The sequence below is a fragment of the Cyanistes caeruleus genome, chromosome 3, assembly GCF_971803275.1.
Source record: "Cyanistes caeruleus chromosome 3, bCyaCae1.hap1.1, whole genome shotgun sequence".
NCBI lineage: Eukaryota > Metazoa > Chordata > Aves > Passeriformes > Paridae > Cyanistes > Cyanistes caeruleus.
This window is the reverse complement of record NC_141703.1, coordinates 80,945,520-80,973,140: the sequence shown is the minus strand read 5'-3', so window position 1 is coordinate 80,973,140 and position 27,621 is coordinate 80,945,520. Positions and strand designations below refer to the sequence as shown.

At 37.6% G+C, this 27,621-nt stretch overlaps 1 protein-coding gene across 2 annotated transcripts in view; it reads left to right on the top strand.

Moving 5' to 3' along the window:
• Nucleotides 1–27,621, top strand: part of TMEM135 (transmembrane protein 135) — a 157,794-nt gene that overhangs the window by 16,699 nt on the left and 113,474 nt on the right. For both annotated transcript variants that reach the window (XM_086882185.1, XM_086882186.1), the window contains exon 4: nucleotides 18,751–18,784. In XM_086882185.1, the coding sequence (XP_086738311.1) occupies nucleotides 18,751–18,784 (34 nt within the window). The remainder of the gene's footprint in view (nucleotides 1–18,750; nucleotides 18,785–27,621) is intronic.

Sequence of the window (27,621 nt, the reverse complement as noted above, 5' to 3'; positions counted from 1 at the left end):
GAGGAAAGGATTACTCTTTTAAAAAAGATAATGAAGAAGGTACTAGAGGTGGTGTGAATGCACTTTTGGTTACTGTGAATGTCTGAAACTTCCTTAAGCAGTCATTTAAAAATAATGGCAAATATGTATCATTGTGTTGTTGGCTCGCTGTCAGGCCCCATTCCTGAACTTCAGCTGTGGAGTGAGCAAATCCCATGCCAAGTTTTACGTATGTCAAATTTCTGTCCTTTTAAACTAATGCATTAGCCATTGTTTTTGAAGATTTAGGATGTGTAAGAGTTTCTGGAAATATGGGAGCACATCAAAATAATTTTCTTTAATGTAACTATAGAGAACATAATTGTAACTGAGTTACTAAATGAGTTAATTATCATTTACATGTCCTCTCTAGCTGACTGATTTTAATCTTTCTGTAATTACTGCTCAAGAGATTGGATACATTTTACATTAAACTTTGTTTAGTTACTTAGACTCGGCATTAGCGTATCATTTTTGGGTGAGAGCAAATGCATTTTCTCCCTTTGATCAGTGATAACAGTGGCTTAACTTTTCCTATGGAGTTGTTACAATATGAGGCTTTTCTGTGCCAGACTTTTAATGTTTCTTGATAACATTAAAGAGGAAGAAATCAGGATGCTTGTCAATCTGTGACCTTTGTGTAGCTTTCAGAATATTTGTGAATGGAGAGTTGAAACTGCGTATGAGCCCAAACTTGAGCAAGGTTTTTGTATAACAGCAAAACATCTATGAGAAAATTGCAAAGGTACACTTGTTAAGAGTAACAAAAAGAGTAGGCAAACAAATTTTATATTAAATGTATTTTTATGTAATTGTTTGTGGCAATGTATGAAAACTCTGATATGTTAACAGAATTCTATTTAGCATCTGAAATTTGAAAGAAATGGAAGTTGAAATAGAAGTATGTGGAAATGGCAAAAGTAGATTGCTACAACATGTATGCAATGAATGATGCTGGAATAATTAATTTCTGTAGGTTTATTCCCCTTTCTGTCAGAATCCATATGCAACCTAAGGTATTTTGCCTGAAAATTCACATTATGTTGGACCATTTAAAAGAAAAAAAGAAATGTTGGTATTGTAGTATAACACATGTATGAAAATGTGGGGTCATTGTTCTTAACGAAAAGAATTGTTAAAGGATGTCAAAATGTATTTGAAGGTTAAGGAGTTTTTTAAAATATGAAGTTTCTTGGTATGTTCTCAGAAGGCAACTAAGTATAATGTGAAAAATGTTGCTGCTGACAATGAAGTACGACTTTCTGATTTCACATCTGTTTGCTTGTTAGCTTCTGTTACAGGCAAAATCAAATTTTAATAGACTCACAGTCCCTTAGGAAACTGATGTTTCACATGGAGACACAGAGGCATTTTCAGTTATCTGCTGAGCAGCTTAGAACAAATTGTAGTGAAAAATCAGGGAAGTGGGAAAAGGTCCTGATTTGGGTTCATAAACCTCTCTCTAGCTCTTCAAATTGCTACTAGCAGCTGGCAGCAACATTGAGCTTAATCACTTAATCTCTTCCCTAGTGGATACCCTATTTTAAGTGCCTCACTGGCATTTGCTTGCACAGTGTCCCTGTCAGTCCTGAACTTGGGAACAGCAGGCTTATAAATCAGATTTTCTTCCAAGGGTTGCTCTTCATGTGTGCAAGCCTTGTAGTATGTAATTCATATGGAAGAATGGGAAAAAGAGATTGATAGCTTGACTAGGTGCCTCATAATCCTGAGGATGAACATGTTTTCTAATGTGTTGCAGAATTAGTTTGATAGTCGTTTCTATCTATGTTATATATAATTACAGATTTGCAGGACACTGGCAATGAGGAGGGGAGGTGACATTGCAAAGAAACTTCAGACAGACTCAGGAAATGCTCTGCACTATATTTTGCTCCTACAGGTCTATAAAGATATAAATGTCGCATTAATATGTCCATGTGTCTTCTGTTTCGTGACCATAAAATGTAGTTGTCCTATCTATGAAAACTAGTTTATCAGGATCTGTGGAAAGGGCCAAGGAATAAAAACAGTACTTAACTTATTTGTATATGTATCCATAAATGTTCTGTGAGATTATTGGAAGAGAACTGGTGACATTATTATTATTAAGTAATGTTTTGATAAAAATTGTTTCTTAGATAAGAACTGGATGTGAATACATAAACATGGAGATTATGAATCTGCACATTGCAAACACATATTCTATGCTTTTCATCCCTTACTCCAGTAGGAGGAACTCAGAATTTTTCCCTTTTTCTGGTGCTCTCAAGCTTTGTGGATTGCCTGTTAGGATTAGGAGGAAGCATTTTTACTGGCTCTAATTTGTTTTAATTGTCAATATTTTAGTCATTCTTTATGTTTATATTGTTTTACATCTTCTGTGAAAGAAAAATGTGCAGTTGTTTTGTCACAAAGTTCAGTTTTTGTGGTGTTAGACATTAAAAGCTGTGTTAATGTCTCCTCAAAATTAGAAATTACTCAATTGACTCAGTTCCATTAATTTCACTGAACTTCCTTAGGAAATCATTGTATTCTTTCTATTAATCATTGTATGGATTTGTTTAACCATACAATCCTTGTTAGCTCCTACAGGTGATGTTTCCAATTGGTGATAAGAAGCAATTTTATTTATAATTTTTAAAAAAGAATATTTTGCTTGTATCTTTTGGCTTCTGTTTGTAATTCCAAGTTACAGTCTCCTGTCATTTCTTTCAACATCTCTCACCAAGCATTGAAGATACAGTAAGGAGGAGATATGCGGCTTGGACTGAAAGACATGGCGCTGCTTTGTTCAAGAAGCACCAAAACTGTTAGAAAGCAAGGAAGTAACTGAATATACTTGTTAAAATTATTGTGATTCAAGCTGTTGAAATGTGATTTGTGACTTGGCTGAAGCCAGCCTATTACTGGAAGTCTGATTAGATCAGTTGTACCTTGCTGACTTCTAAGACAAAGAAGTCCCATAGTTTGGTGGAGAGTCTGCATTTAAGACCTCTGTGATTACTTTCTAGGAAAAATTGTGTTCTCTCAAGTGTTTTGTAAGTGTGCTGATACTTCAAAATCATTTAAGTAATGTTTTGTTTGTAGCTGAATGGCAAACTTCATTTTATTAGACTTTGTTCAAGAAATCATGTACTAATGAATTTCAAGAACTATGAAGCTTTAAGGGGGGACACAATTCCAGTTTTGATGAAGTTAATTGTCTTGCTGCCTGGCTGTTTTAATTTTTGTCCCCTGCCTTTTGTAGCTAATTAAGCCAGAAGAAGTTTAACTGCAGCCACCTAAAATTTCTGTGGCATTTGTGAAAGGACACTTCTGGGGTTGCCCCTGCTCCCCCCTTAGGCTGCATTAATGTTTACATACTGGCTGTTAACATTATAGCGGCGCCTGTCTCGTCGCTACAGTTACAACTCTGTCACTGATGGTATTATAAAACTTGAGATTTAGGGCTTCTATAATTTGGTTGTAAAATCTTGCTCTGGGCAACTATTTGTAATATGTTTTTAGTTGAAAACTTTGGGTGTTTTTCATAAAAAATCAGTATACTGGACTCTTAGAAAAATATTTAAAGCATATGCATTTAAAATGTAAAGCAGTGCAACAGGGTGTGTTATAGAGGACATCTATATATACACACACATATATTTAGTGTTATTGGAAACAAAAGTATTACTATGCATTGCTTGGAAAAGTGACAGAAACATTTGTGTAAGAACAATGTGGAATTTTTACACTGTATACTTGTTCTGATGAAACATTCAGAGCTGTTAGGATTATTTGCTTGCCATAAATGCCATTAGTCTAAACACATTATAAAGGAGGAATATGCCAGCACAATAATGGTAAAAAGTATGAACTGTAAAGAAATACAATAATTTTGTAACTTTGTAACATTCAAATACAAATTTGTTGATATATATTTCTTTATAGTGGTACAGTGCATTTAGACTTGAGGTGACAATCTTCAAAAATGTTTTGTGTCTATTTGAAGGTTATTATAGGGAAACAGATAAATCACAATTTTAATGGAGTGAGTAATCAAAACAAGTGAACAAACTCTTTTAACACAGCAAGTGTTTTTGCAAGCCTTAGTTGTACTTGCTACAGGTAAGAAATTGAGAAAGCAAGCTATGTTGAGGGGTGATTTTTTTGCATAATCTTTGCATTGTAGTGAAAAAACTTTGGAGTTTGGATCACTGAAGTGAGTATTTTGTGGTGTAATCTGGTAAGGAGAGCTAGCAGGGAAACAAAGTTTTTGGAATTGTACTCCTCTATAGTGATTATTGCTGTGGAATACGGAGCCAGGCTACACTGGGAAAGCTTTCTGTTTCTAAACCAAAATATGTTAAATTCCATTGTACTTCAGCAACTGCCTTGGTTGAGAGAGAGTGTTTGAGGATTTATGTTTTTATAGTAACAGTGCATAAACATTTGAACATGTTTTGCTGCATGCTTTGAGGGCTGCTGCTGTGCTGTAGTTATAGAACCATCTCAGAATGTTTTGGATTGGAAGGGACCTAAGGGCTTGGTCTAGCTCCAACACCCCTGCCATGGACAGGAGCACCTTCCACAAAACCAGATTGCTTTAACAGTTATCAGAAGAAGGGAAAAGTGATCATTCAAGGCTGGGAGTGCAGAAGTCAATCTGGAGATACTGTGATGGTGGCAACATTGTGAATGGCAGGTAGCTCAGGATAGGCAGCTCTTGGGAGTATTTTTCATGGAAACACCTGTCATAGGCTTGTATTTTACAATAGAGGAATTTGTGCTCTCTCTGAGGTATATCCCTGGCAGTCATAACTTTGTTGATATATTCAAAAAGTTTTCTGTTTGTCTTATTATTGTTGCATTATGTGTTAATCCTAGAAACAGTTTCTGGAGTTTTTTTTTAATTGTTCAGTTAATTCAATATTAATAAAGTCAGTTTTTAAGAACTGTCTTTTCTAAGTGCAGGAGCAGATAGTCCTAGTGTGTTGTAAGACAAGCAAGTGGGCCAGAAGACCAGTTTGGCTGAAGAGTGAACTCCTTGTGGGGCTCAAGAGGAAAAGGAAACTGTGTTGTCTCTGGAAGTGAGGTCAGGCATCACAGGAAGAATACAGAACTGTGGTTTGCATATGCAAGGAGAACGTTTAAAAGGCCGAAAACTCAATTAGGGCTGAAGCTGGTCAGTGCTGTATCTGACAACATGGAAGCTTTTTAAAGTACATTAATAGCAAGGAAATGTCTAAGGAAAACAGATTCATACTTGAAGGTGGTCACCTGACTGATAGCTGTAGAAGGAGCAGAGACTGTTTTTGCTTCCATCTTTAATAGCATTGATAGACCTTGGGCTGCTCAGCTCTTCAGTTTGGAGGACCACGTGTGTCAGTACAGTCCATTTGCAGACAATGAAATTGTTAGAGAACCATTTGTATCAGCTGGATGTTCACAAGTCCATGGGGCCTGATGGGATTCATACCAGAATTCTGAAGGAATTATTGGGTGTTGCAACAGGACCCCTCTGTGTATACAGGAAGGGTATGAGGGAAGACCCAATAAGCTATAGACCTGGTGGTCTAACCTCAGTTCCTGGAAGCATTCTGAAGATTATTCTGGGTAGTATTGAAAGGCATTTAAAGGAACAGCATTACCACCAGGCACAGTTAAGATGACTTCACAAAGAGCAAATCCTGTTTAACTTAATTGATGTCCTTCATCATGACCTGTTCACCCACCTAGTGGATGAGGGAAAGGCTGTCATTTAAACTGTACCCATATTGTGAGGCTGTCCTGTGTGAAGGAAGAGGATGTCCTCTGTGGGTCATAGTAAGATGCTGTGTTACTGGCAAGGTATAAACTGTCTGCTCCATTTGCAAAAGTAGCTGCAGAGTAAAATTTGCTTCATTTATATGAACTGCGGAAACCACTTGGTTTACTGTGTGAGAAAGATCTTCTCTCCTATGTGGTGTTTTTAATTATTCCTTTAGTAAGTCTATCCTTCCTTCCTGCCCTTTACTCTTTGTGCTTCTGTGTATGCACATAAGATTCAGATACAATCTTTATACTCCTGGATAAAGTAACTGGTTGCACTGCTATCTGAAGGCTGTGTTTCTATTTCATATCGGTCATTTCTTTCCAATCAGTTGCGCGACTCCTCATTCTGTTTCTCATTGCAGTCTAGATAACTGTCTTAAACTAGATTTCATCCACCTGAGATGGCAAAAGTTTGGCGAGGTGAATTCTGTATTTGTGAACTGAGCAAGAAGGTTTATTGGGAATCAGTGACTACAGTTTGATGTTTTGTCAGTCAGCCCAGGTTATAAACTACTCAGGATTCTAAAAAACACTGCTGTTTCTGCATAAGTATTCAGCAACCAAGTTTAACATTCAGGCTGCAGCATTTGAATGCTGGAAAAATTTGGTTCAGCTTTCTTGTATGGTAACTGGTCTTGCACAAGATGAAGAGCAGGAGAGCTGCTTTATAGTTGACGATCCATTTTCTAGGATAACACAGGCAGACAGGGAAGAATACTGGAAGACCCCATGTAAAGTATTGTAGTCAGCAACTGCAGGATCATGTCCAGGGAAGCTGCAGTTTCTGAGAACCAGCATGGGACAAGAACGAGGTGGGCCTCTGTTCATGAAGCCATTTATTCAGCATGGGAACAAACTCCTTCAGAGACAGAGAGCCCTGAACAAAGGCAGGGTGATGGGTTTTGAGGGGCAGAACTAGGATGGAGTTCAGGGTCAGGGACCACTAGGAATACAGGAAGGGAAGAACCCCCAGGGACTCAAACCCAATCAGAACTCCTGGGCCGTCTTTCACAAGGGGTTTGGGGTGGCATAACTTCATCCAGGGCTCACACCCTCACATCCCCCAAAGCAGGAGCTTGGTTTTCACTAGCTTGGTTTTACAGCCATGCCTCTCACTTTAACAATGCTTATCTGAAACTAAATCTTTGCCTTCCTGAGGCACCTCACAACAAGGTATATACCTATGATTTTGGAGATGCTGCAGAATGCATTGCACATCTGGATGAGTCTGTAGAGACTGGGTTTATTTTCTCTCTCTGATTTTAGAGTCAGGGCTGAGATGAATCATGCAGGACTATTTGGTTGCAATTGCTCAGTGGTCTCCAGGTCTGAATTTCAGAAGGATTTGCCACCTTAGGCACAGCACCAGCCATGTGGCTGCTCCATGAATGTAAAGACATCTCAGGCAGCACCCATTTAACTCTGGCCTATTCTGTCAGTGCATGTGGGGCCAGCCTGGGTGAACAAAGTGCAGTGCTAAGGTCAAGTAGCTCTGATAGATCCCAGGTGACTGGGCAGATACCGTCCTCTTCCTGCATGGCTCCATGAGTAACTGAGACTTGGTTATAGTTAAATTTTTAAAAACTATTTCAAGAGCCACTTTTGGCAAATCTGTTTCTGAAATGTTCACTTTGTAGGCTGAAAACTTAAGTAAAAATGATTTTGTCATCTGCATAGTAGTAAAATTTATATTCTGTTTTTCATCATTAACCATTAAAAAACCCCCCAAAATTTGTAAAACTTACAGTCTTGTTGAAATGCTGACAGATAAAATGTTAAAATTCAGGCTGCTGCTGCACATTGTACTATTTTGTTAGTCTGACTTGGATTCAAATGGTACAAACAGTAGATTAATTACTCTGTCCTGTCTGCTCAGCACTAGCATCCAGGACACACTCATTTGGACTTTCTTGGCTTAAGCAAACACTTAATACATCTTCTGTGTCTGAATGCTTGTGTGTAACATGTAGCTCCCAGAGGGGAAATAATAAATTCTGTGCTAGTATAGAATAAACTTCAGATGCCGCTTAGGTGAGCTGGCTTGAGTGCTGACATTTACCTGGCGAGATAGCATGCGTGCCTAGTATGCCTCTAGTGCAATGGCTGGAAGTCTTGGAGGGAACTTTTCTGTGCTGTGTTCCTCAGGTCTGCTTGTAGGATATTGTTTTTAGATACTGTAGATGAGAGCAGGTTAAGTATTTGCTTCCATGCAAGCCACACCTATAAATCTTCTCTGAAAGACGTGACTTTTCTGGAGCCTCATTGTTCCCAAGGAACTAAGGTCGTTGTTAGCTTCTGCAGCAGGAAAAGTGTGAAGGTAGAGACTTGGAATGGTAATGGTTTGCTATATTTAATCATGCAAAGCTTTTCTGTGGCAAAGATTACAGCAGTATTCTTAGTTCAAACATCTTACTTCCCCTTCCTGCCCTCTCCGGTCCACATCCTGGGCCAGAAAATGGCATGTTTTTATTTGCTTCGGTGAGGAAATAAAACACTATCTGTTGTAGTGTTTCTTGTAATCTGATGACCTCCACTCCAGTTTGAATCTTTTTTGATAAAGCAAGTGTATGCCATTAAAACCTTCTCCTAAAGACAGTCTGTCTAAGGAGCAAGAACAAACTTTGTCCATGATATTAAAGGCAAGCATTAAACAGGTCTTATGAATTTGGGCCAGTACCTGTCGTCACAATCCAGGCTGCTCCAGCTTTGGTGAAAGACTGAAGCAGTATGGACTGTCTGGTAGTACAGCCTAATTTGGTCTACGTGAAGGAATTTAAATGGGCTCCATCTCGCTGCTTCAGTGATATGTTTTTCGTTTTATGGTCTTCAGTGTCTGTTATTCATTCCTCATGGGCAATGGACTGAGGAACTAGCAAAAGTGTTCTAATATCAACCGTTGGCAATTTGGATGTTTGAGCTTAATGCCAGAAACTAATAGGTTCAAACTGGACTTGGCAATAGCTTATTTCTGTCTTTGGTAGGTGCAATGTTTCATTAACGTCTGTCTGTAGTATCTGGCACAGTTCATCATCCAGTACTGATGTCCTGCCAGAAGCTGGCTTCTCAAGTCAGTAGGGATGTGTTGAAATGACACTCTGTCAAACTTCTAGTGTGGTTTGCCTGCCTTTTTAGAGAAGGTTCACATGATTTCTGACACTGCAGTTCCTTGGGACCCCCATTACGGATAGGCACACTCTTAATAGCATTCATCTGTCTCCTGAGTGATTAAATTAATATTTCCTAACTGGATTTAAAGCCTGTTTTTAAAATGACTTAATAAGCTGTCATTAGAGGGTTTAAAGGGGAGGGAAAAAAAGCAAATGTCACTGTATGTTGACAAGTCCTAACTCCATACACTACTTCCCTTGGAAGTGCTAGTCTGCTGTTGCTGAATACAAGGGCATTTAGAAGTTACTCACACCATGTGAAAAGCTGCAATGGGTCTTCGTTTGAGTTAGATTGATTTATCAGACTAGCTTTTTTTTTTTACATATTGCTCCAGGTGCTTTGTAAACTGTGTGATCCAATCACAAATGTAACATTAAAACATTCTGAGTCTAAAGAAAAAATTGGTTCTAAACATGCAATCACTAGAATAGCTATTAGTGGGACAGACTAGAAAAATGGTATCAGGCTGCTTAAGTCTTTTGAAATAGATGAAGTAACTGATGATTTGAGTAGCTTATATAAAAAAAAATTGTGTTGTGTAATGGGCTGTCTCAAACTGGGTACAGAATATGAATTGGAAAGGGAAGGGCAGCCATTCCAAGGGGCTTCTTGGGAAGCCTCTAGAGTTTCTTGCTGAGCTGCTGTGAGCTGGGTTTGGGATATGCAGGTAGGGTGTGGTTGAAGGGCTCTTAACTTGAGAAGGGCTAGAGGGTGGAGGTTGAGAAGAATAGGACAAATACTGGATAAATTTCAGTTGGTATTGGGACAGCCCCAAGCTGTCAACTGGAGGAGTGACCTTATATGACAAATTTCTTTTCCTTCATGCCTTCTCACTCTCAAAATACACTGGACTTATGTCCAAGGCCAGTGAATACTGTACATATTTTCAACTCTGAATTTTTTCCATGCCCTGTCCTGCTCTTCCTAATTTTTATTAACTGTTCTGTCCATAGTGTCCTATTTTGCTTTGGAGTGGTAGTGATTGCCAACAGAATACATTAACAATGACCAACTGCTGCTGAGAGTCTCCAAGGCAGTTTTGTTCAAAAGTATTTGCTTTTGTGCCCTATGCTCATACCTTCCAGACTGAGTGGCCAAGCAGCCCATGCCCAGAAAGAACTGAGTGTTTTCTTTGTGATTGACCAAGCTGATTAAAAACAGCTCGGTGTTACTATCAACAGTCCAAAGAGGTTGTTACTTGGGGCCTTACTTAACACTAGATAGACCTTCTGTACCAAGAATGTGAATAATTTAAAAAATCCTGAAATCCTTCATTTCTTTTCCTGAGGTTTGATTAATTTGTTTTTCTTCTGTTATCTCCCGGTCAGTCTTTCTATAATACTAATAAGCTTTTTGGAATTTTTTATCTCTTCATGGAATCTTGTGAGGTTAAATTGCACTTTAATTAAGAGTTTTTTTCCCCTCTGTAGGTCAGTGTTTGTTTTTGCTCTGTAGATACCATAGAGAAACTGGGAGAGAAGGAAGAGGGAGGGAATGGTGAAAGAAAATCTGTGTAAAATAAAGCATAAAGAAGTTTAAAAAAATGGAACTATAGATGTTATCTTGTGTTTCACTATCTGGAAAGTCTGTAAGAATTATTGGTACTAATTTAACTGGAATGTATTACTGCAGATATATTTTATTTTTGGCTTCTCTCCCTTTCCAGTTTTCTCATACCCTTTCTTTGGCATGTTTTCAAATCGTAGAACATGTTGAGTTTATTTTATTTCCTTTTAAGAACAACAAATTCTGAGTATTTGCCTAAAACCATTTTGCTTAACATGTAATGTGCTCCAAGCAAGAATTACTGATTTGCAGTTTTGAGCAGTTTCAATTTCTCCAGCTTGCGAAGTGTCCATTTCCTACTTTAAACAACCCAAAAATTTGAAATAGGAAATTCCTTTATAAAAGCAGTGGGTCATGAGTCCTTAAACTGTATTTTTTGAGATGAAATTCTGAACATTTTTGTGCGAAAGACTTGCCTACTGGTCTTTACTCAGCCAAAAAGTTACCATGTTATTTTTTGAAAACTGACTGCTTAGGACTGTTTTCATAATTCTTAGCGTTATTTTGAAAGCTTGTCTGTTCTTGCTGATTTTAAGTGAACTTTTGCACCAGGACTTTGCTGCTGACCTCCAGCTGTCAGTAGGAAATTGGTGGGTGTGAGAGATTAACGATTCCCTAAACATAATCTGTATGCTTGTGTTATTACAGGGATGCAATCACAACTCCACATCTATGCTGGTTTCGCTTGTGGTGTCAAGCTGCTGTAAAGCAGGGAAAACCCTACCTCTTACCTCTTCATTTTAACTACTTTCATTTCAGGGAAACCTATGATATGTGTGTTTGATTTAATTCTGCAGATTTTAAAGTGGTGTTTTACAGTGTGGGGGAGGGATTGAAGCTGATGGGAGGAATTCTTCCTGTTTTGCAGACCATGAGTCCTGTCTGGGGAGTCATTACAAACTATTATGTTAGCTCCTTAGTTTGTGTTCAGAAATTAAAGCTGGAGTTAAGTCTTTTTGAATCTTTCTTTATTTTTTCTTTTAAATTTAAAGAGGACAAATGTTCTCAAATTTTATTTACTAAAAGTGTGTTGTTAAATGTATGTATTTATATATGATATATACATATATATGAAACTATTACTAAAAATTACTGTTTTGCTGCAACAAATCAGTACAGCAAATATTTTGTGCTCTTTACCTGTTTTTTTAAGATTCCACCCCATATTTGCCTTTGAATCCAGAGAGTCTTATAAAAGTAGTTTTATTTTGTGATTTCTTAGACTTGTAAAGAATCAAAAAAAATTAGGTCATATGCAGTGATAAGTGTCAGAATATGCAGCAGATTCAGAAAACAGTGACATTCATATAAAATTCAGACTTGATTTTGTAGGAAACTAATATAATGAATTTAGGGAAGAAATAGTTAAAGTCATGTATAGTTCAGATTTTGTTGTACAGCTCACAAAGAAAGGTGAGTTTGACTGTAGTACCTGCTTCTTGGGTCAAATCTTGTTGGTGTGACAGCACTAAGAGTTTCTGGAAAAGGAGATATCAAGAATTTGAAATTTTGGACTGGGGATGAAGTTAGAAAGCTTTATGGCAAAGCTAAAACTGCTCGTCTTAGCAGTGAGTTGGATAGTTTTGTTGTGTGGGTGTTTGCCCCACCAGCTGTTTAAATTTATTGCATATGTGGATAAACATAACCCACCAATTAGGTGTTTAATCAGAGAACCTGTTCTCTTAATTGCATGCATAAAGAATTTTACCATGCTGCTATATCCAGCTTCAGGCTCCTTCAATCCCCCTGTGCTGCTGGCTGCTGCTGTGTGCTGGGTTATGGGAGCTGTCACAGGGATGGGGCCTGGGTATACCTGCCCCGGTGTGTGCCTCGCCCTGGGGGGTGAATTTACACCTCTTGCAGCTCCCACCTAGGGCTGTTCTCACTGAAGGAGGTGCCTGTTCAGTCAGTTGATGTTAATTCTGTACGCAGTGGTATTCATCTTGCTGTAGTTATTTCCTGTTATTTTTGACTTGCTGACTTATTTCCCCTTTAATTTTGAGCAAGACAAAAAAACCCGATCATAAAAAACACAATACTGCTAGAAAAGAGCAGTTATAGCAGTTGAAATAAGTTTAATTAATTACAGTGAATGTTTAGATTTCAGGATGTCTGCTCGGAAGGGTTTGTGGTTAAACTGAAACAAGGTAATAGAGAAAACAATTCCTTAAACTTCGTATCACCAAAGCCAGTTTTTGATGAGGAAATTCTAGGAACTGGAGTGTTGCTAATAGGCGCAAAAGATGGTCAAGGCAAAATGCATGATAGAAAGAAATATTCAGAAGGAAGAAACATTGAGAAAGATACAGCTTAAAATTTACCGGTCCTACCTCTCTTCTGTGGCTGTTTAAAAGAGAAGGTATTTGCTTTCTGTTGGAAATTTTCTTTGAGGGCTGCTGTGGCTGCATTAATTAATTTATGGTAAAATTTCCATGAGCGTAAGTACTTTCTAAGGATTCATCCCACCTTCAGGCAAGGTTGGTTGGTTATTTTTTTGTTTGTTTTTTTGCGTGTGCTGATGGTGCTGTTGTGTTTTGTTATTTTTCTTTTTAGCTTAGCAACAGCTCTGTATTTAAGGGAAACCATAAATACACTGAAGGAAAACCATAAATGAGAGAGAACTGGCAATGAGTTCTGTAGGAAAAAACCAATCTTGATCGTATTTAAAGATTGGTGTTTTGTATGATTTACTATTATATGAAGCAAAAGCTTATGCTGCTTGTGAAAATAGTTACTTTTTGAATTTTATAGCCCATCAAGCCAAGCAAGAAAACATTCTTCAGCAAAATGTTCCACAAACAATATGTTGGCATGCAGATTTGGACAGTTGCTGCTTCTATTGGCACAAATAGCATTCTTTTATTCACGTGTAAGGGAAACTGGACTTTGGCCTCAATCAAATAAGTTTTCCAGAGTTTACAGCACTTACAAGAAGATATAAATACCTTGCTCACAGGCAAATGCAAAATCTGAGAGCAGTACTCAGTGATTTCTTTGACTTTAAAATACTTCTGGTTAAACGAAGGATAGAACGAGTTTAATCTGTTTTATATTTTCTATATATTTCAATATATATATATTATATTATAATATATATATTTTATATATATATATATATACAGTATTATATATATATATATAATATATTTCATATATTTCCATGAAGGTGAATTCTGAAAAACTGGGACCCTTTCAGCAAAGAACTATAAGTATGATTAAAAACTTAGGGAGCATAGTGGAAGAACTGAAGGAGTTCTTGTTTAAGAAATGGAATGAGGGGGACTTGGTTGGAGGAGTAGTATTACGGGGGAGGTAAAGGTGTTTTCAGAGACCAGACTAATTCTTGTTTTGGGGTGCAAATGGTAAAGATGAGTACCCATAAAATAACACATAATTGATTGTGGTAATTGGTGATACTTAAAAGACAAATTTGATATTTTTAAATAAATGGCTAATTCATTAAATAAGAGTTTATGTTTTGTGTTTGTAAGGAAGACATGGTTTATCACTGATTGTTTATCATCTGATTTTATAATCTGTGAAAAAAAATTATTGATATTTTGAATTTGCTTTCCACCTTTTTTCTGTAGAATAATAGAATTGTTCAGGTAAGTCTTGGGAATTCAGCTAGTGCAGCTTCTTGCTTGGAGCAGGGCTGGCACTAAATTCAGTCCAGCTTGTTTGGGGATTTGTCTGGTCTGAGCCTCTGAGGACAGCAGCCTCCGAGTCCCTGTTGCAGTACTCTCCTGTCTTGCTGGAGAAAATGCTGTTTCCTTGGGTCAGGTCAGAGTCTGCCCAGCCGTACTGCTGGTCCTCAATGCCAGCTGATCAATGCCTGCTTGTACTGGGGACCACAACCAGGCATGGGACTCTGTGGTGTAGTGAGTGCCAAGTAAGTGGGATTAATCATTTCCCTTGACCTCCTACCTAAACTTTTGGTAAGACAACCCAGTACACTGCTAGGTTTCCTTGTTATTTTTATCCTGTAGCTTTTTTTGGGTTTTAGCAGTTATTTTAGACTCTTTCTTCTGGGCAGTACAATAACAAAAGTATGCGGTTCTCTATTGAGGTTTATAGGCCATAGTTTAAGAGCTATTACTGCTATAATTTGGTCTGAATGTTACCAAGTTGTCCAAAAAGCAAATTTTATTGAGTTAAACTTTTCTTTGAGGAAGGTATAAGTGAACAAGAGAATTATCTTCTAGAAACCTGTGGTCTGCTGTAACTTAAACATTAAATGTGGAATCTGCAAGACAGGAATTATTCAACTGTTGATAATGTGACCTGTGTTGGGTAACTAAACTCTGAGACCTTGCCTACTCAGTTTTCTAACAAGCATGTTAGAAAATTAATTTAAAAGTGTGAATTAGGAAGGAAAAGGAAGAGAAAGTGAAAAGTATGCTAAACACCACTGCTCTTTGAGACTTGAATTTAAGAGCAATTAAAACATGACTACTTTCATGCAAGCTTCCTTTTTCAGGTGAAAGAGACCTGTCTTGTTAACAGTTTTTTAGCAAATATTTTTTTTTTTTTTTTTTTGGTTCTTTAATACAAGAAACTGGTAGGATGGACCTTGGTCTGTTGCTCATGAATTTAAGGTTACCCGTAGCTAATGTTTTTCCTTCATGAGTTAAAGATCACAAATGTCATTAGAAACAGAGCTGGGTATGGGAGAGACCATCAATTGAAAAGGTGACTGGGAGTCAGTGGGAAGCCACAACGAAGATATTTATGAAAGCTGCCTTTGGAGAAAATGGCCTAAGCCAGAAACCATGGAGGAGGAGGGGCAGTAGGGATGTGTGTGTCGGCTTGGGCTTTCTTGCAGTGGTCTTACCAGACCGTCACTGCTGTAGCCACCTGCTGATGTTGGTGTTGCCAAGATTAGCATTCAGCACTGGTTCATGGACTGTAGGAGTAAATGTAAGCTGTTTATTAGTATCTTTAAACCTCCACAAAGCATGTGGTTAGATGTGGGTGACTAATTATTTTTATTGTTTAATAATTTCCTGCTCTCCTAATACCATTTCCCAATTATATTCTCCCCCTGTTTACCAGCTGCAGTTTTAATACAGTCCTCGGGTTGTACCAGTGACCCTTTTACTTGGCCTACCTCCATCTTTCTGCCCTGTTTTCTGTCAGCTGTCATTGCTACAAAATAGTGCAGCGTTTCCTGAACTTCCAACTAGTTTTTAACAGCAGAGTTCAGTTTGGGTTAGGATTGTTGGGTCGCATTTGCACAGAGCCAGGAAGAATGCCCCTTCCCCCTCCCCTTTTTTTCCCTTTTCCCTGGAAACATGGGGCTATTTATTTTTAAAACAGTCACAGAATTAATTTGGAGGAAGAAAACTCTTTCTCCTTGGAGTTAGCCTGGGCCTCACAGACGGGCTGGTTGCAGGCAGTTGGAGATGACGTCATCTAACAACTTGCTGTGTTTTCAGTTCCGGAACTTATTTCCTTGCACAAATTTATTGTCTGCACATTTTGTCTCCTCCCAGCCACCTACTTCTCACACTGGTCTTGCTGCAGCTGCACCGCAGCTTCTGATTTCTTTCCTTCCTCTTCTCTAGCCCCTTTTCCTTTCTTTGTCTTTGTGGTTGGTGAGTTGCATTTTATCCCCAAAGGGGCTAAAATAGAAATTAAAGCCCACTTAGTTCTTAGTTTGTTAATGTTTTAAATGAGACTAAATAAATTTCAGTGGGAGACTAAAAAACCATGCCTGCATGACAGACTGCAGGGGAGAATCCACTAAGTAAATTACATGCACATAACAACAATAATCCTGTTTTGTGCCCACTGTAGATACTGCAGTTGTGAATACACAGAGTATACTCTGAAAGATGCATTTGTCACTCAGTTGATCGTTGAGTCTTCTCAGAGGTTTGTTACTGCAGACATTTTTGATGTTCTGATGTTTTCCAGAATGCTCAAAGTGGATTGAGTTACCTGGTTAGCTCTTATGGGTAGGTTTATTTCTCTGTTTCCAAACAGCTAAGTGTTTGGATATTTATCATGATTTTTTTAATGCTATTACTAGGGTCAAACGAAAATCTAAGAAACATGAAATATCCGGTATTTTTTCTTGAGAATAAATTAGAATAAGATTTAGAGTACACAGAACTGTATTAGCTGGCAGTTTGCTGTTCAGTAGGGTTAGGCCACCAATATTGTTTTATCACTTGAGCTAGTCAACTGAAAGACTAGGTGAATGTTTGCAGACCAGCCTGCGAGCTGAATTTATCTATTGCATCAGGTGAATTTTTACCCCTTTCTATTCAGAAATGTCAAACAGTATTTTGATGCTTTATTGCTGTAGGGGCTATTTTGCTTAAATACTCATGGACACTATTCCCTACCTTTTGTCTACTTTTTTTTTTCCTTGTGTGCCTCATCCTCACTGAATTTTTTTGATTCAGGCTTTTTTTTTCCATACATTTCCATGCTAGAATCTTGTTTCTTGTATCTGGCACAGGGTGGTGCTAGGTAGAGAAGGTACACAGAGAGCAAATTTGTAATTCTGCTTAAAAAAAAAAAAACCAACAAAAAACCCATGAAACAGATTTTGCTAAAGTTTTAAACTTAAGCCAAATTTGAGTCTTCTCTGAGTAGAGAGCAACTTGTGGAAGTCAATATGCTGCGTTACTGCTTTCCAGAAATTCAGTGTGATGTGGAAGGAGTAAAACTTGAAGTGGCGTGTATCCCTGTAGATTAGATGACTGCTGTAAAAAACCTTGATATAGGCTTTAACCTTACAAAGTTATGCATGTATAAACATGGAGGTTAGAAAATACTGAATAATTTTTTTTGATGAATCAAGCTTGGGAACTGTGCAATACAGATTTCTTTATTTCCTGCTATCTGTGCTTTTGTTTTGTTTACTTCTCAACTGAACTGGTAGCAAGAAATGTTCTGTTAACGCACAGTTCTTATGAATGCTGTATGAATCTCTCTATGAATGCTTAGAAATTTAAAATGTCATGACAAAATGTAATATACAAGCCTGGGTTACACCTTCCATTATATATTACCTTCTGTAGTAGCATTATAAAGGAAAAAAAAATCCTATATGTCATGAAGGTAAATATGGATTCAGGGTATAAACTCACTTCCATATTGGGAAACTTTAATAGTTGAGTGTGTGATGCCTTCACAAAAAATTTCAGTTTTTTTGTGTAAGATCAGTGGGCACAGTGAGAAAAATCCCAAATACTACAAGGCTGATGATAAACTCAGGAAGATAAGAATACCAGTCCAGCAGGAGATACTGAAATGGACGGAGTGTTCCAACCTTTGGCCACAGTTTCTAACAAAATCTTTGCAGTTGAGAAGGAATAATTAAGGGCAAAACAACTGCAGTGGTAATGTCTTCCACTTTCTTAAGGGTGATGGTGGCTTGTGACTGATGTATAGAAAATAATTTTAATTTGATCTGGACCCTACAGTGCAGTTGGTTGCTGAAGCAGCTCACATCTACGTAGTCAAGTTCAGTTTTCATCTTGTGCTGTAGTAGAAACAACAAAAATGTGAGAACTTGAGCCCAAGTTTATACTTTTCCTAAAGAGCACTCTGAGCTGTGGACTGAGACACAGGGACAGATCCAAAAATAGAGGTGGAAAGAAAAGTAGATAAAGGCTAGAAGACAAGATAGTGGCCAGTGTTGCAGGGCACTTTTGGCGCTGTGACTTTCAACTGGTTTGAGCCAAGATTTGTGCATCAATCTCAGTAGAAAACTTTCCCTCATATTGTAGGCAGAAGGGGTAAGGTGCCTTGAGTTACATAGCACCAATCACAAAACAGAAGTTAACACATAAGCATTTTGATGTAAATTCATTCTCAGTTTAACTTAGACTTAGGTCATGGTTTGCATGCTTATGTTACTGGCTCGTGTGTAGGCTTATTTTGTGGTAAGTGCTGTGTGTAATTCAAGGTGCCTTGCCCCTTGGGACAGCTTCAGGATTCATGTGGAATAGCCAGTTGCTATATATAACTTGGTTCCTGTAATTACTCACTTCTTTGAATACTGTGCTATCAAGATGCTATTTTTGGGTTTGCACGTATTTTTCCGTAAGGTGGTAATCATTTGTTTTATCAATAATCTGTTTTTAAAATTCTCTTCCTTAATAAAATATTCTAAATTATTAAAATGTTTCTCTTCAGTCTGAAAAAAAGATTTGATTCATTCACTTATTTTATCTTTTCTGTTGATAGGAGAGGTCTTCTCACAATCTACATGGCTAATCAAGTAAGTAATCCTTTATTTCAGTAAAGAATAAAAATATGCAAGATCCATTGAAAATGTCTTGCTTAAAGTTGATAGATGCTGAGGTTCATTACATTTTTTTAATTGTCGCAGGACTTTTCTTTAAGAATTATACATTGTTAGATAACTAAAACTTCCTTAAGAGCAAATTGTGATCAGAGATCTTTCAGAAATAGCTGTTAAGCAGAGGCTGAAATGTAGTTCATTGTACTTTGCTCAAAGTTTCATGTATTGTAGCCCCAAGTAATTTAGTATTTCTCCTCCATGGCATCTGGTACTTAAATGATTGTTATTTTGCAGATGAGAAATCCAGCATCCATATATTTCAGTTTTGTAATTAATAATTTCTCAAACTTGTGTCAGCTGTTGTTCATGCAAAAATTTTTGCCATGTGGTTGTATCAATTTAAATTTTGAGTCATGTTTCTTTTACTCTCCTTCAAATAAATGACATTTATCTAAATGATGCTTTGGCATTATCTTTTTCCAAATATGAAATGCTTCTGTCCGTGATCATACTCCACTTTGCCAATGGAATTATTAAAATTTTTGTACCATTTGAGTTGCATAAATAGTCATAGAAAGTACAAAAAAGAAAACAACTCAAGAATTGTGCTCAGACTACTGAGAGAGTTTGCTGGGGCCTCAGTAGAGTCGTGCATGAGTCAAACTCTGATGGTGATGATAAGATTAATGACTAAAAGGGGTGAGACAAAGGCAATGTATCATAGTACAGATTAGGGTGATAAAATTAATATGTTCTCTTCCGTCCTTGTACAATCATTGTTGATGACTTGTAATTCTGAGTATTTTGTGGGGGCAGAACTTTTGGAAGGAGCTGATATCATTACATGTATTAACAGGTAAATATCCTGGAGAATCCCTTTATGCATTTACCAAACCCATTACATAGTTCTCTCTCAAACGCTGGTGCTTAACAAATTCTTTTAGGCAGAAATTGTTTCTTGGGTTTTTCTGTATTCATAGACTCTCTTTACAGACAGACTTGTGAGGGGAACATGCAGACTTCCAAAGAGAATAAACCAATTTTTGCTTTTCACTTCATTATTGTCGAAATAACATTGTAACTTTTCTAGCTTCCTGACTTGTATGGCTCATACTCTGTCCTTTAGGATTCCTTTTCTTTATGAAGTTTTTTAACTTAATTTGAAAAGATGACAAGTTCTCCTTTTGAAATTCAATTAATTATGTGCTCAGAGTCCCAGTAATGCATAGGAACAAGGTTTGACTCCTGCAGGGAAATCTTAACTTTGGAAGTTTTCCTTGAATTCAGAAGGGCAACTGTATAGAAACTTCTCATTCAGAAAAGAGAGGTTATAAGGACAATGATATTTTGTTGGACATATTCCTTTGGAATGGACTTTCTAAGAGAAGGGGGAAATAGGTCTGCTTAAATAGCAGCACCTCCGAGTATCCCAATTCTGAGAAAGCTGTCATCATGGCTCTAAGGCTGAAATACCACACAGTTCACCTGGTTTTGGATGGAGTTGTAAGGGAAAAGTCAAGCCATACAGTTACATTTAATGGATACCATTTGGTGTAGATATTCTCTTCAGTATAATGGCTTATTTTTCTCATGGATCTTCGGCCAGAGCTGCCAGGGTTTGCTCTGTAAGCTGCCCATCCGTGATCTTGTCATACTTGTTAGCAAGCCCTGTAATCACAGTAAATGTTTCCCTATTTGTGTTGCTTATCTTTGGCTTAGAACTTTATATGCTTTGATAAGATTCACTTACAAATTTACTAAGCCTTTAAAACATTTATTTCTATCAGCTTGAGATTGCAGCATGTCCCGTTTTGAAAGTTGTCACATTTTAATCTTTAGTGATGGCAGATAGATTGTGAAATTAGCCAGCATTTCTTGCATTCTGTAAAACTCGTGTCAAGACCTGTTAAGATGTTAATGGAACTAAATGTATTCCTTTGTTTTGTTTCACGTTTTGCTGCACTGACTTTTGCAGCCATAATAATGAAGGCTTTTTGTGTGATTCTTATGTTCTTATGTGCCTTTGCCCAGGTAGGCGGGAGGTAACTGTAATTACTGTTGGTTATTATAAGTGACTATCATGACTTGCTGCAGTGAATTTTTATAGCCAGATTAAGGCTTTTAAATCAGAAAATTTTTGTTCTATTGTCCAGTTGGCAGTATGTGACAATTTGTCCTCGGAGATGAATTTACTTATGGGAAAGGGGAAAGGTATGTTAAATCTTTATGCATGGCTGCTGTTTCTCATTTCAGTGAGTTAAATGCAGTAGAACATGAAAAGCGGTGAGGTCTAAGGACTCTTTTTCTAAACGTGACATTTTTATTGTTTTTTAATTTGGAGCTCTAGAAACTTGTGAATGGAAGCATGTGAATAAGTGTCCTGGTCCATTTTAAATAAGTCAGTAATGATAGATTTATCCCTAGCTGCATTTCCTTGCTGCTTACATGTTAACATGACAGATTAAAAATGTTTAGGAAACTATGGAAGAATAGAATAAAATCTTTTTTTTTTACAGATTAGCTTGCTTCTAAATTGAAGCTATATAAAAATGTACTTTAGGATTTGGATTTTCTTTTGCTTTTTTTTTTAGCAATAGGAATTGGAAAAAGCATTTATAGTTTTAATTTTAATGTGCAGAGTCTAAAATCAACTTCTTAGCTTCTCAGTGGAAGTCATTTGAAGCTTTTAGAATTAAATTAGTATGCCTAAGTCCTAACACTGCTGAACACGTGGGTTTGAGACCTAAAGTTTCTGTAATAGCCCTGAACAGAATAGTGGTAGTCAGTGCTGTGGACCACACAGAGCCATGCAGCTTTCAAGTTCTATTTTGGATTGCATGTATTGAAGTCACAAAATTTCTAGGATCATAAGAGATGCATTGGTAGTGAACAGATGAGATGATCCTTCATGGATAATTTGAGATCAAAAGGAACCTCAAGATTCTGGCAAAAGGTGGAAAGTGAAATGTAATCTTTCAGTTATTTTTATCTGGAACAGTAGATGGGATTAATGACTGTCCGTGAAGAGGACCATGAAGCTCTTATGTTTCCAAACAGTAGAGGCACACTTTGTTGTGAACAGCTCAACAGTTGAGTTGTTGCTTTTACATTGAATAAATTTTGGCTTTTCTGATGTTGAAACCAAAACAAACAAAGGCTACCTTCAAAATGCAGGATAGGAAGAGTCTAATCTGAACTAGGACTGATTTTATATAAAGCTTCTTTGAGGGACAAAACTTTAGAGACATCGCTGTGTTGTCATTGAAATGCTACACCAGAGAGGAGACAGTTATCCTAGCATGTGCTGAGCTGCATGCTATGTTTGAAATTCAAACTGCACATCACTACATCAAAGTCTTTATTCATTCCCTACTAGGACTTCTGATGTATGGTGGACTGCTTACAGAATTGGTAATGTTAATAAGATGCTCTTGAGGGTCATGGATTAAATGATGTAAAGCTTACGCTTAAGGTGAAGCTGGATGCAAAAGGCAGAGGAATGCTGTTGAGGGCTGTTTCTAGGGAGTGATGGGAGGAAGAAGTGTTGTAGGGGTATGTTCCAGGCATAGTGAAAGCATTCCTGAGTGAAAAGTTATAAATTTGGAAAGTAAGATAAGAGAGATAGGAAGAAAGGAAGTAGAGAAGCACAATCTACAGGTAAAACACAAAAATTTATTGTGTCGAGAGACATGGAGCTGGTAGTGGAAGTTGGTGTGTGGGAGTGTTAGAGGTAGAACAAGTGGAAAAAAGATGAGAAAATGTGAAGTTTATTCTAGTTAAAACAGAGAGCAGGTGATAAAGAAAATGATGGGTTTGCCATGAAAGGGTTGGATTAACTTAATAATTAATTAATATTAAGAAAATTTTAGGAAGAGCCCAGAAAGAGAGAGACAGAGAGATGGTATTGTTGGTGTCCTGGAAATGGAAGTTGCAAGTGCAACTGCATCTGCAATTGCTTCTGGACAAAGTTTACAGAGAAGTCTGAAGATGCTGAATCTTATTTATTCCTATGCTGATGTTGGGTCATCAGTGCATCTGATATTTATGAAATACTGCACACAGATCCTCATACATAGAGGAGGAAATACTATTCAAACATGGATGGAATGAGTTGATCAGTGGCATTCCAGTGGGTCATGCTCTGCTTCTGTATGTGATAAAGTAACACAGCTGAGCAGAGTTTTTGCTGTTTTGAAGTAGTCCAAGCAGTTTCATAGTTGAATTGTTTTTCAGTTGCATAAACCAGCTAAATCTGGGCTTATTTGGGCTGTGTCATTGTTTGTTCCAACTAGTCAAGTGTGAAGGTTGCATGTAAGTTGAGCTCTTAAAGCTTGAAATATTTGGTCTAGGAGTTTGCAGAAATGCTGAGACACAGACTCAAAAAGAAATCCCTCAGGACCTAATGGAGAAATGAATATCCATTGCTCTTCTGTCAACTTTAACTCCAGATGTTTGTATGATTTCTTTTTTCACATGGTGGAAGTTATAGTGATTCAAGATATCACAAAATTGTCATGCTGTGCAATATTTAAAAAAACCTCAAAGCTATTCGCCTAATTTTGGGTATCTGGCACAGGCAGAGAGCAAAGTAGATACCAAGCTTGGCAAAGATATGGCACAATATAGAACATGGTTCAAATGTTTGAGGCCAAGAGCCCTCCAATATCACTTTCCATGTACACTAAATTTGTTATTGTTTCGTGCCTTTTGAGGGTGATAGGTGGATGGATGAAAGAGGAATGAGAGTTGCTGTGGCCAGAGGAAAAACAACAGAAAGCCACTTTTAATCGGTGCTTTTGCTGATCCTGTAGTTTTAACTTTTTGCTAAAGGCAAACTGGTAATATTGTAAAGGAAGGTACTTGCATACAAGAAATGATACTGAGCATTCCTAAGTGATTTTTCTTACTAGCTTATCAAATGCTCTCTGTACAAAATTGCTGATGTATCTGAGTTGTTACAGATGTCTCAAGAAATACCTTGTGCCAGTTGCAATTAAATGAGGGAGGATACTATGAATAATGTAGGTGAAGGGTGTTTTTGTTTTGTGGAGTTTTTGTAGTAATGTGGAATCATTTGTCTTTAATATAACTTGCTACTTTGTGAAATTACCCCCCAATGCTGTTACATGCTATAAAACATTGTGTACCAATTCAAAAATATCCTTTAAAATGAAAAAAGATCATTGTCACTTCTTAATTTGTAACTCTGTGAAGTAATAGGTATTTAACACATCTCATTTGTTTCAGCTAAACATTATATTTGGCTACACATGAAAATGTGCACTAGAAATATTTTCTGTTTGAACTTACTGAACTGACATTTCATAATTGGGACAAGCTGCCATCTTTTCTTCTCCATTTGGAACAGTTTCATCTTAGTCAAAACACGGAGACAATCCAAAATGATGCACCAGGTGGATTTACATTTTCCAAATGCATGTTTTAAATGTTTTGAACCTTTCAGTTGTAGTAAAATGAATTTGACCACTTCTGCCTTGTCTTTCTAAACAATTAAAATTTTGTTGTGTGCTTTCAGATAATCCTTATAACTAACATTATGCAAGGACTGCCAGGATATAAGAGTTTAGCATATTCTTTTAGCATATTAGCCAAAATAGAAAAAAATAGATTTTATTTTTCTAATATTTCAAAAGTAATCTCCATAACTGAAAGTGCATCAAGTAAATACTTGAGACACTTATCTTCCAGGATTGCTTTGTCACTGCTTTCTCTACCCCTCTTCTGGGGTGACAGTGGCTTTGATTACAGCAGCGGCTGACAGGAAACATGTATTTATTGTCTGATGGTGTCCAGTTTCCCCTTTCATTCTTTGTATTGTCACCTTTTAAACAGAGTGTGAATTAAAACCATTACTTAGTTCCTTATGTCAAACAAAAAGGCCTTAAATACTAAGTTACTTTTGTTGTTAGAATACTAAGTGGTTTTATTTTCTTGGTTTTATAAGTTACTGTTGGAATAGCAGAAGTACTTTGATTTTGATTGGATACTAGGAACAATTTCTTCACAGAAAGAGTTGTCAAGCACTGGAACAAGCTACCCAGGAACGTGGTGGAGTCACCAAGCCTGGAGGAATTTCAAGGGCGTGTACATGTGGTGCTTGGGGACATGCTTTAGTGATGGACTTGGCAGTGCTGGGTTAGCAATCAGAGCTGATGGTCTTAAGGCTCTTTCACAGCCTAAAAAATGATGTGATTCTGTGAAAATTTGCAAGCTGAGAGGGAAGGGTTTTCCTTCTTGGAAACTGCATTGAAATGAAGCTCAGGATTGTGAAGTACTTCAAGCCTTGTGGAGGGCAAAGCTGCATTTTGGGACATCATTCTGAAGCATGTCCTGATTCCCCTAGGGAAGCATCCAGCACCCAGTCATTGCTGCTTGGATGAGGGAAGAGCAAAAAGTACAGAATTTATTCCTGGTTGGAAAGAAGTCTGAAGTACTCATTGCAGAATTTCTGCTTTTGCATGGACAAACTCTCTCAGGTGATGTCTTGCCATTTGCTGTAGTTGATAATTCTTGTAGTTCTGTCACAAGTTAAGCCTTTAATTTTAGTGCCAACAAGAAACAAGACTTGTCTGGTATCAATTTAGACATTGAAATCAACTCAGTAGTGTTTTCCCTGGGGCTATAGTTCTAATATAACATACTTCAAGTTTGAAGCTCAACAGAGAGTCCTGAATCCCTGGTTCTAATAGCGGCATTTTTGCAACTGTTTTGGCCCACATTGTAGCATAGGATTTTTTCAAGACTTGGTTGCTACTTCTTCTATTAGGTTGTCCTGGTTTAGTGCAAGTTAGGGAGGAACCCTCTGAATGGGGTCCCTCTAGAAAGCAGATTCAAGCGGTTCCTCCCCCCCTATCAGTTTGGGAGACATAAACCACCTCTGAGAGAAGTGGAAAAAGCTGTTTATTTAACAAGCAATGTAGTTACAAACATGAAAAAATGAATAATATTAATCAATGGAACCTCTCATTGTTTTGAAGAGATGACAAATTCAGAGAGAGTCCTTTTTGTGGGGTGTAGTTCGGCTTGCTCACTTTCTTATTAGTCCCTCCTGTGCTGGAAAATTCCACGTCCCGGCCCTGGTGGGCCCCAGGTGTGAGTTCCCAGTGTTCTGGTTTTTCAGTCCAGAGTAGGGCCAATCAGTTCCAAGAAAAGAGAAAAGCCACAGTCTGGGGAACTTCTCTGCCTCAGCTAGCTAAAAACTAACTAATAGCAAAAGGGAGCTCTCTCCCACTGTCCATTCTGCAGACACCACAGTCAGTAAGAAGGAATGCGTGGGAGCAAGTGCTGTTTCTGGAAACAAACTCTGCGCTTCTTCTCCCCCACTTTGCTCTCAGAACCAGTCCTAAAGGTGCAAAACTTAATATCCAGTATAAAAAGAACAGATGATTTGGGATACAAGCATCATAAAGTCACCACAGGACACAGCTCATGTATCCTTAGTAAGGATTTATTTCCTTGATAAGTCCTGCTTGTGGGATGGATTTTTTCTCCTGATTTGTCATCTGGGTTTAGCAGGAGAGAAGCTTCCATGGCTTCTGCTTCATTACTGCCTGGATCGTAGTGGAAAAATAAGGTAGAAAACAAAGAGCTGCGTTTTTCCCCTTTCATGGAAGGCATACTAGATGGAGTTCATGCAGTGTTTGCTCTTCAAACGTGGCCTTCACCTTTGTGCTGCCTCATGGTTTAAAGTCGGGTAGAGTCAGCCCCTTGTTCTCAGAGTGACATTGGGGATATGGCTGGTGTCACAGGATGGACAATCAGGCATCACACATGCACTTGGTGACAGTAATTGGCTTTTGAAACTTGGGAACAAGAACTAAGATCAATGGATTATTATCCTTTAGATTTTAAAGGGCAAATCTCAGTGAAGAAAGCTAATCATGTTAGTTTACACTTGAAGACAGTGTGCTGCAGTGAGAAATAGGGTTTTTCTCCATGTCATTTCAGTAGGCAATCCTTAATGCTCTGTAAATGGCAACAAAATACAGCATTCTTGGACACTTGATGGCACTTACATTATGAAGTTATCTTTCAGGAGCATCTCAACAGAAGGAAATAAATCCTAATGAAACAGGACTTACGGAGTCAGAGATCTGCATATCTAGAATATGCTGGTCACTTATTCTGATCTCTTTCCTTTGACACGTTAAACTGAGAGTTGAGAACAGACTTTTATTAATTTTAAGCACTTACTAATGGTTCTTATTTGCTGTATATCTAGTTGTGAATAGGCATGTTTCTGCAGAAACAAAAACTATCCAGCCAAGAAATTAAAATTAAGCCCAGATTTGAATAAGAATCTAGAAAAGAAAGCTTGATTTTTTCTTCCTGAAGACTTGCAACTGTTCTTTAACCTTGTTATACTTCTGCTTTGGTCTCATTCTCTCAGCATCCTTGAGGTACAGAATAGTTCAAGAACTGCTAGTTGTATGCTGGGGTGGTAAAGTAAAGCAGTGTAAATGTTGTAGTAGCAAAAAGCCAAACTTTCAGTTAAGATGTCAATAAACTTAATATACACTGCTTGGAGTATACACAGTTTTCTGAGAAGTTTGGAGGAATAGGGATGCTATTCAAAATAAATGGGTGGTTTTTATTGCTTGACAGTAATGTTCAAATTTATTTCATAGGCACCTAAACAAGAAAAAATTTATCCTTCCATGGGATGATTGAGTTTATTGTGGTAAATGTGCAGGGAAGTGTATTCTAAGATGAACATTTCCAAACTCCTTGCTTAGAAATTAAATGCAGATGTTTTCAAATAATCAAAGACTTGGACATGCTTTATTCTAGTC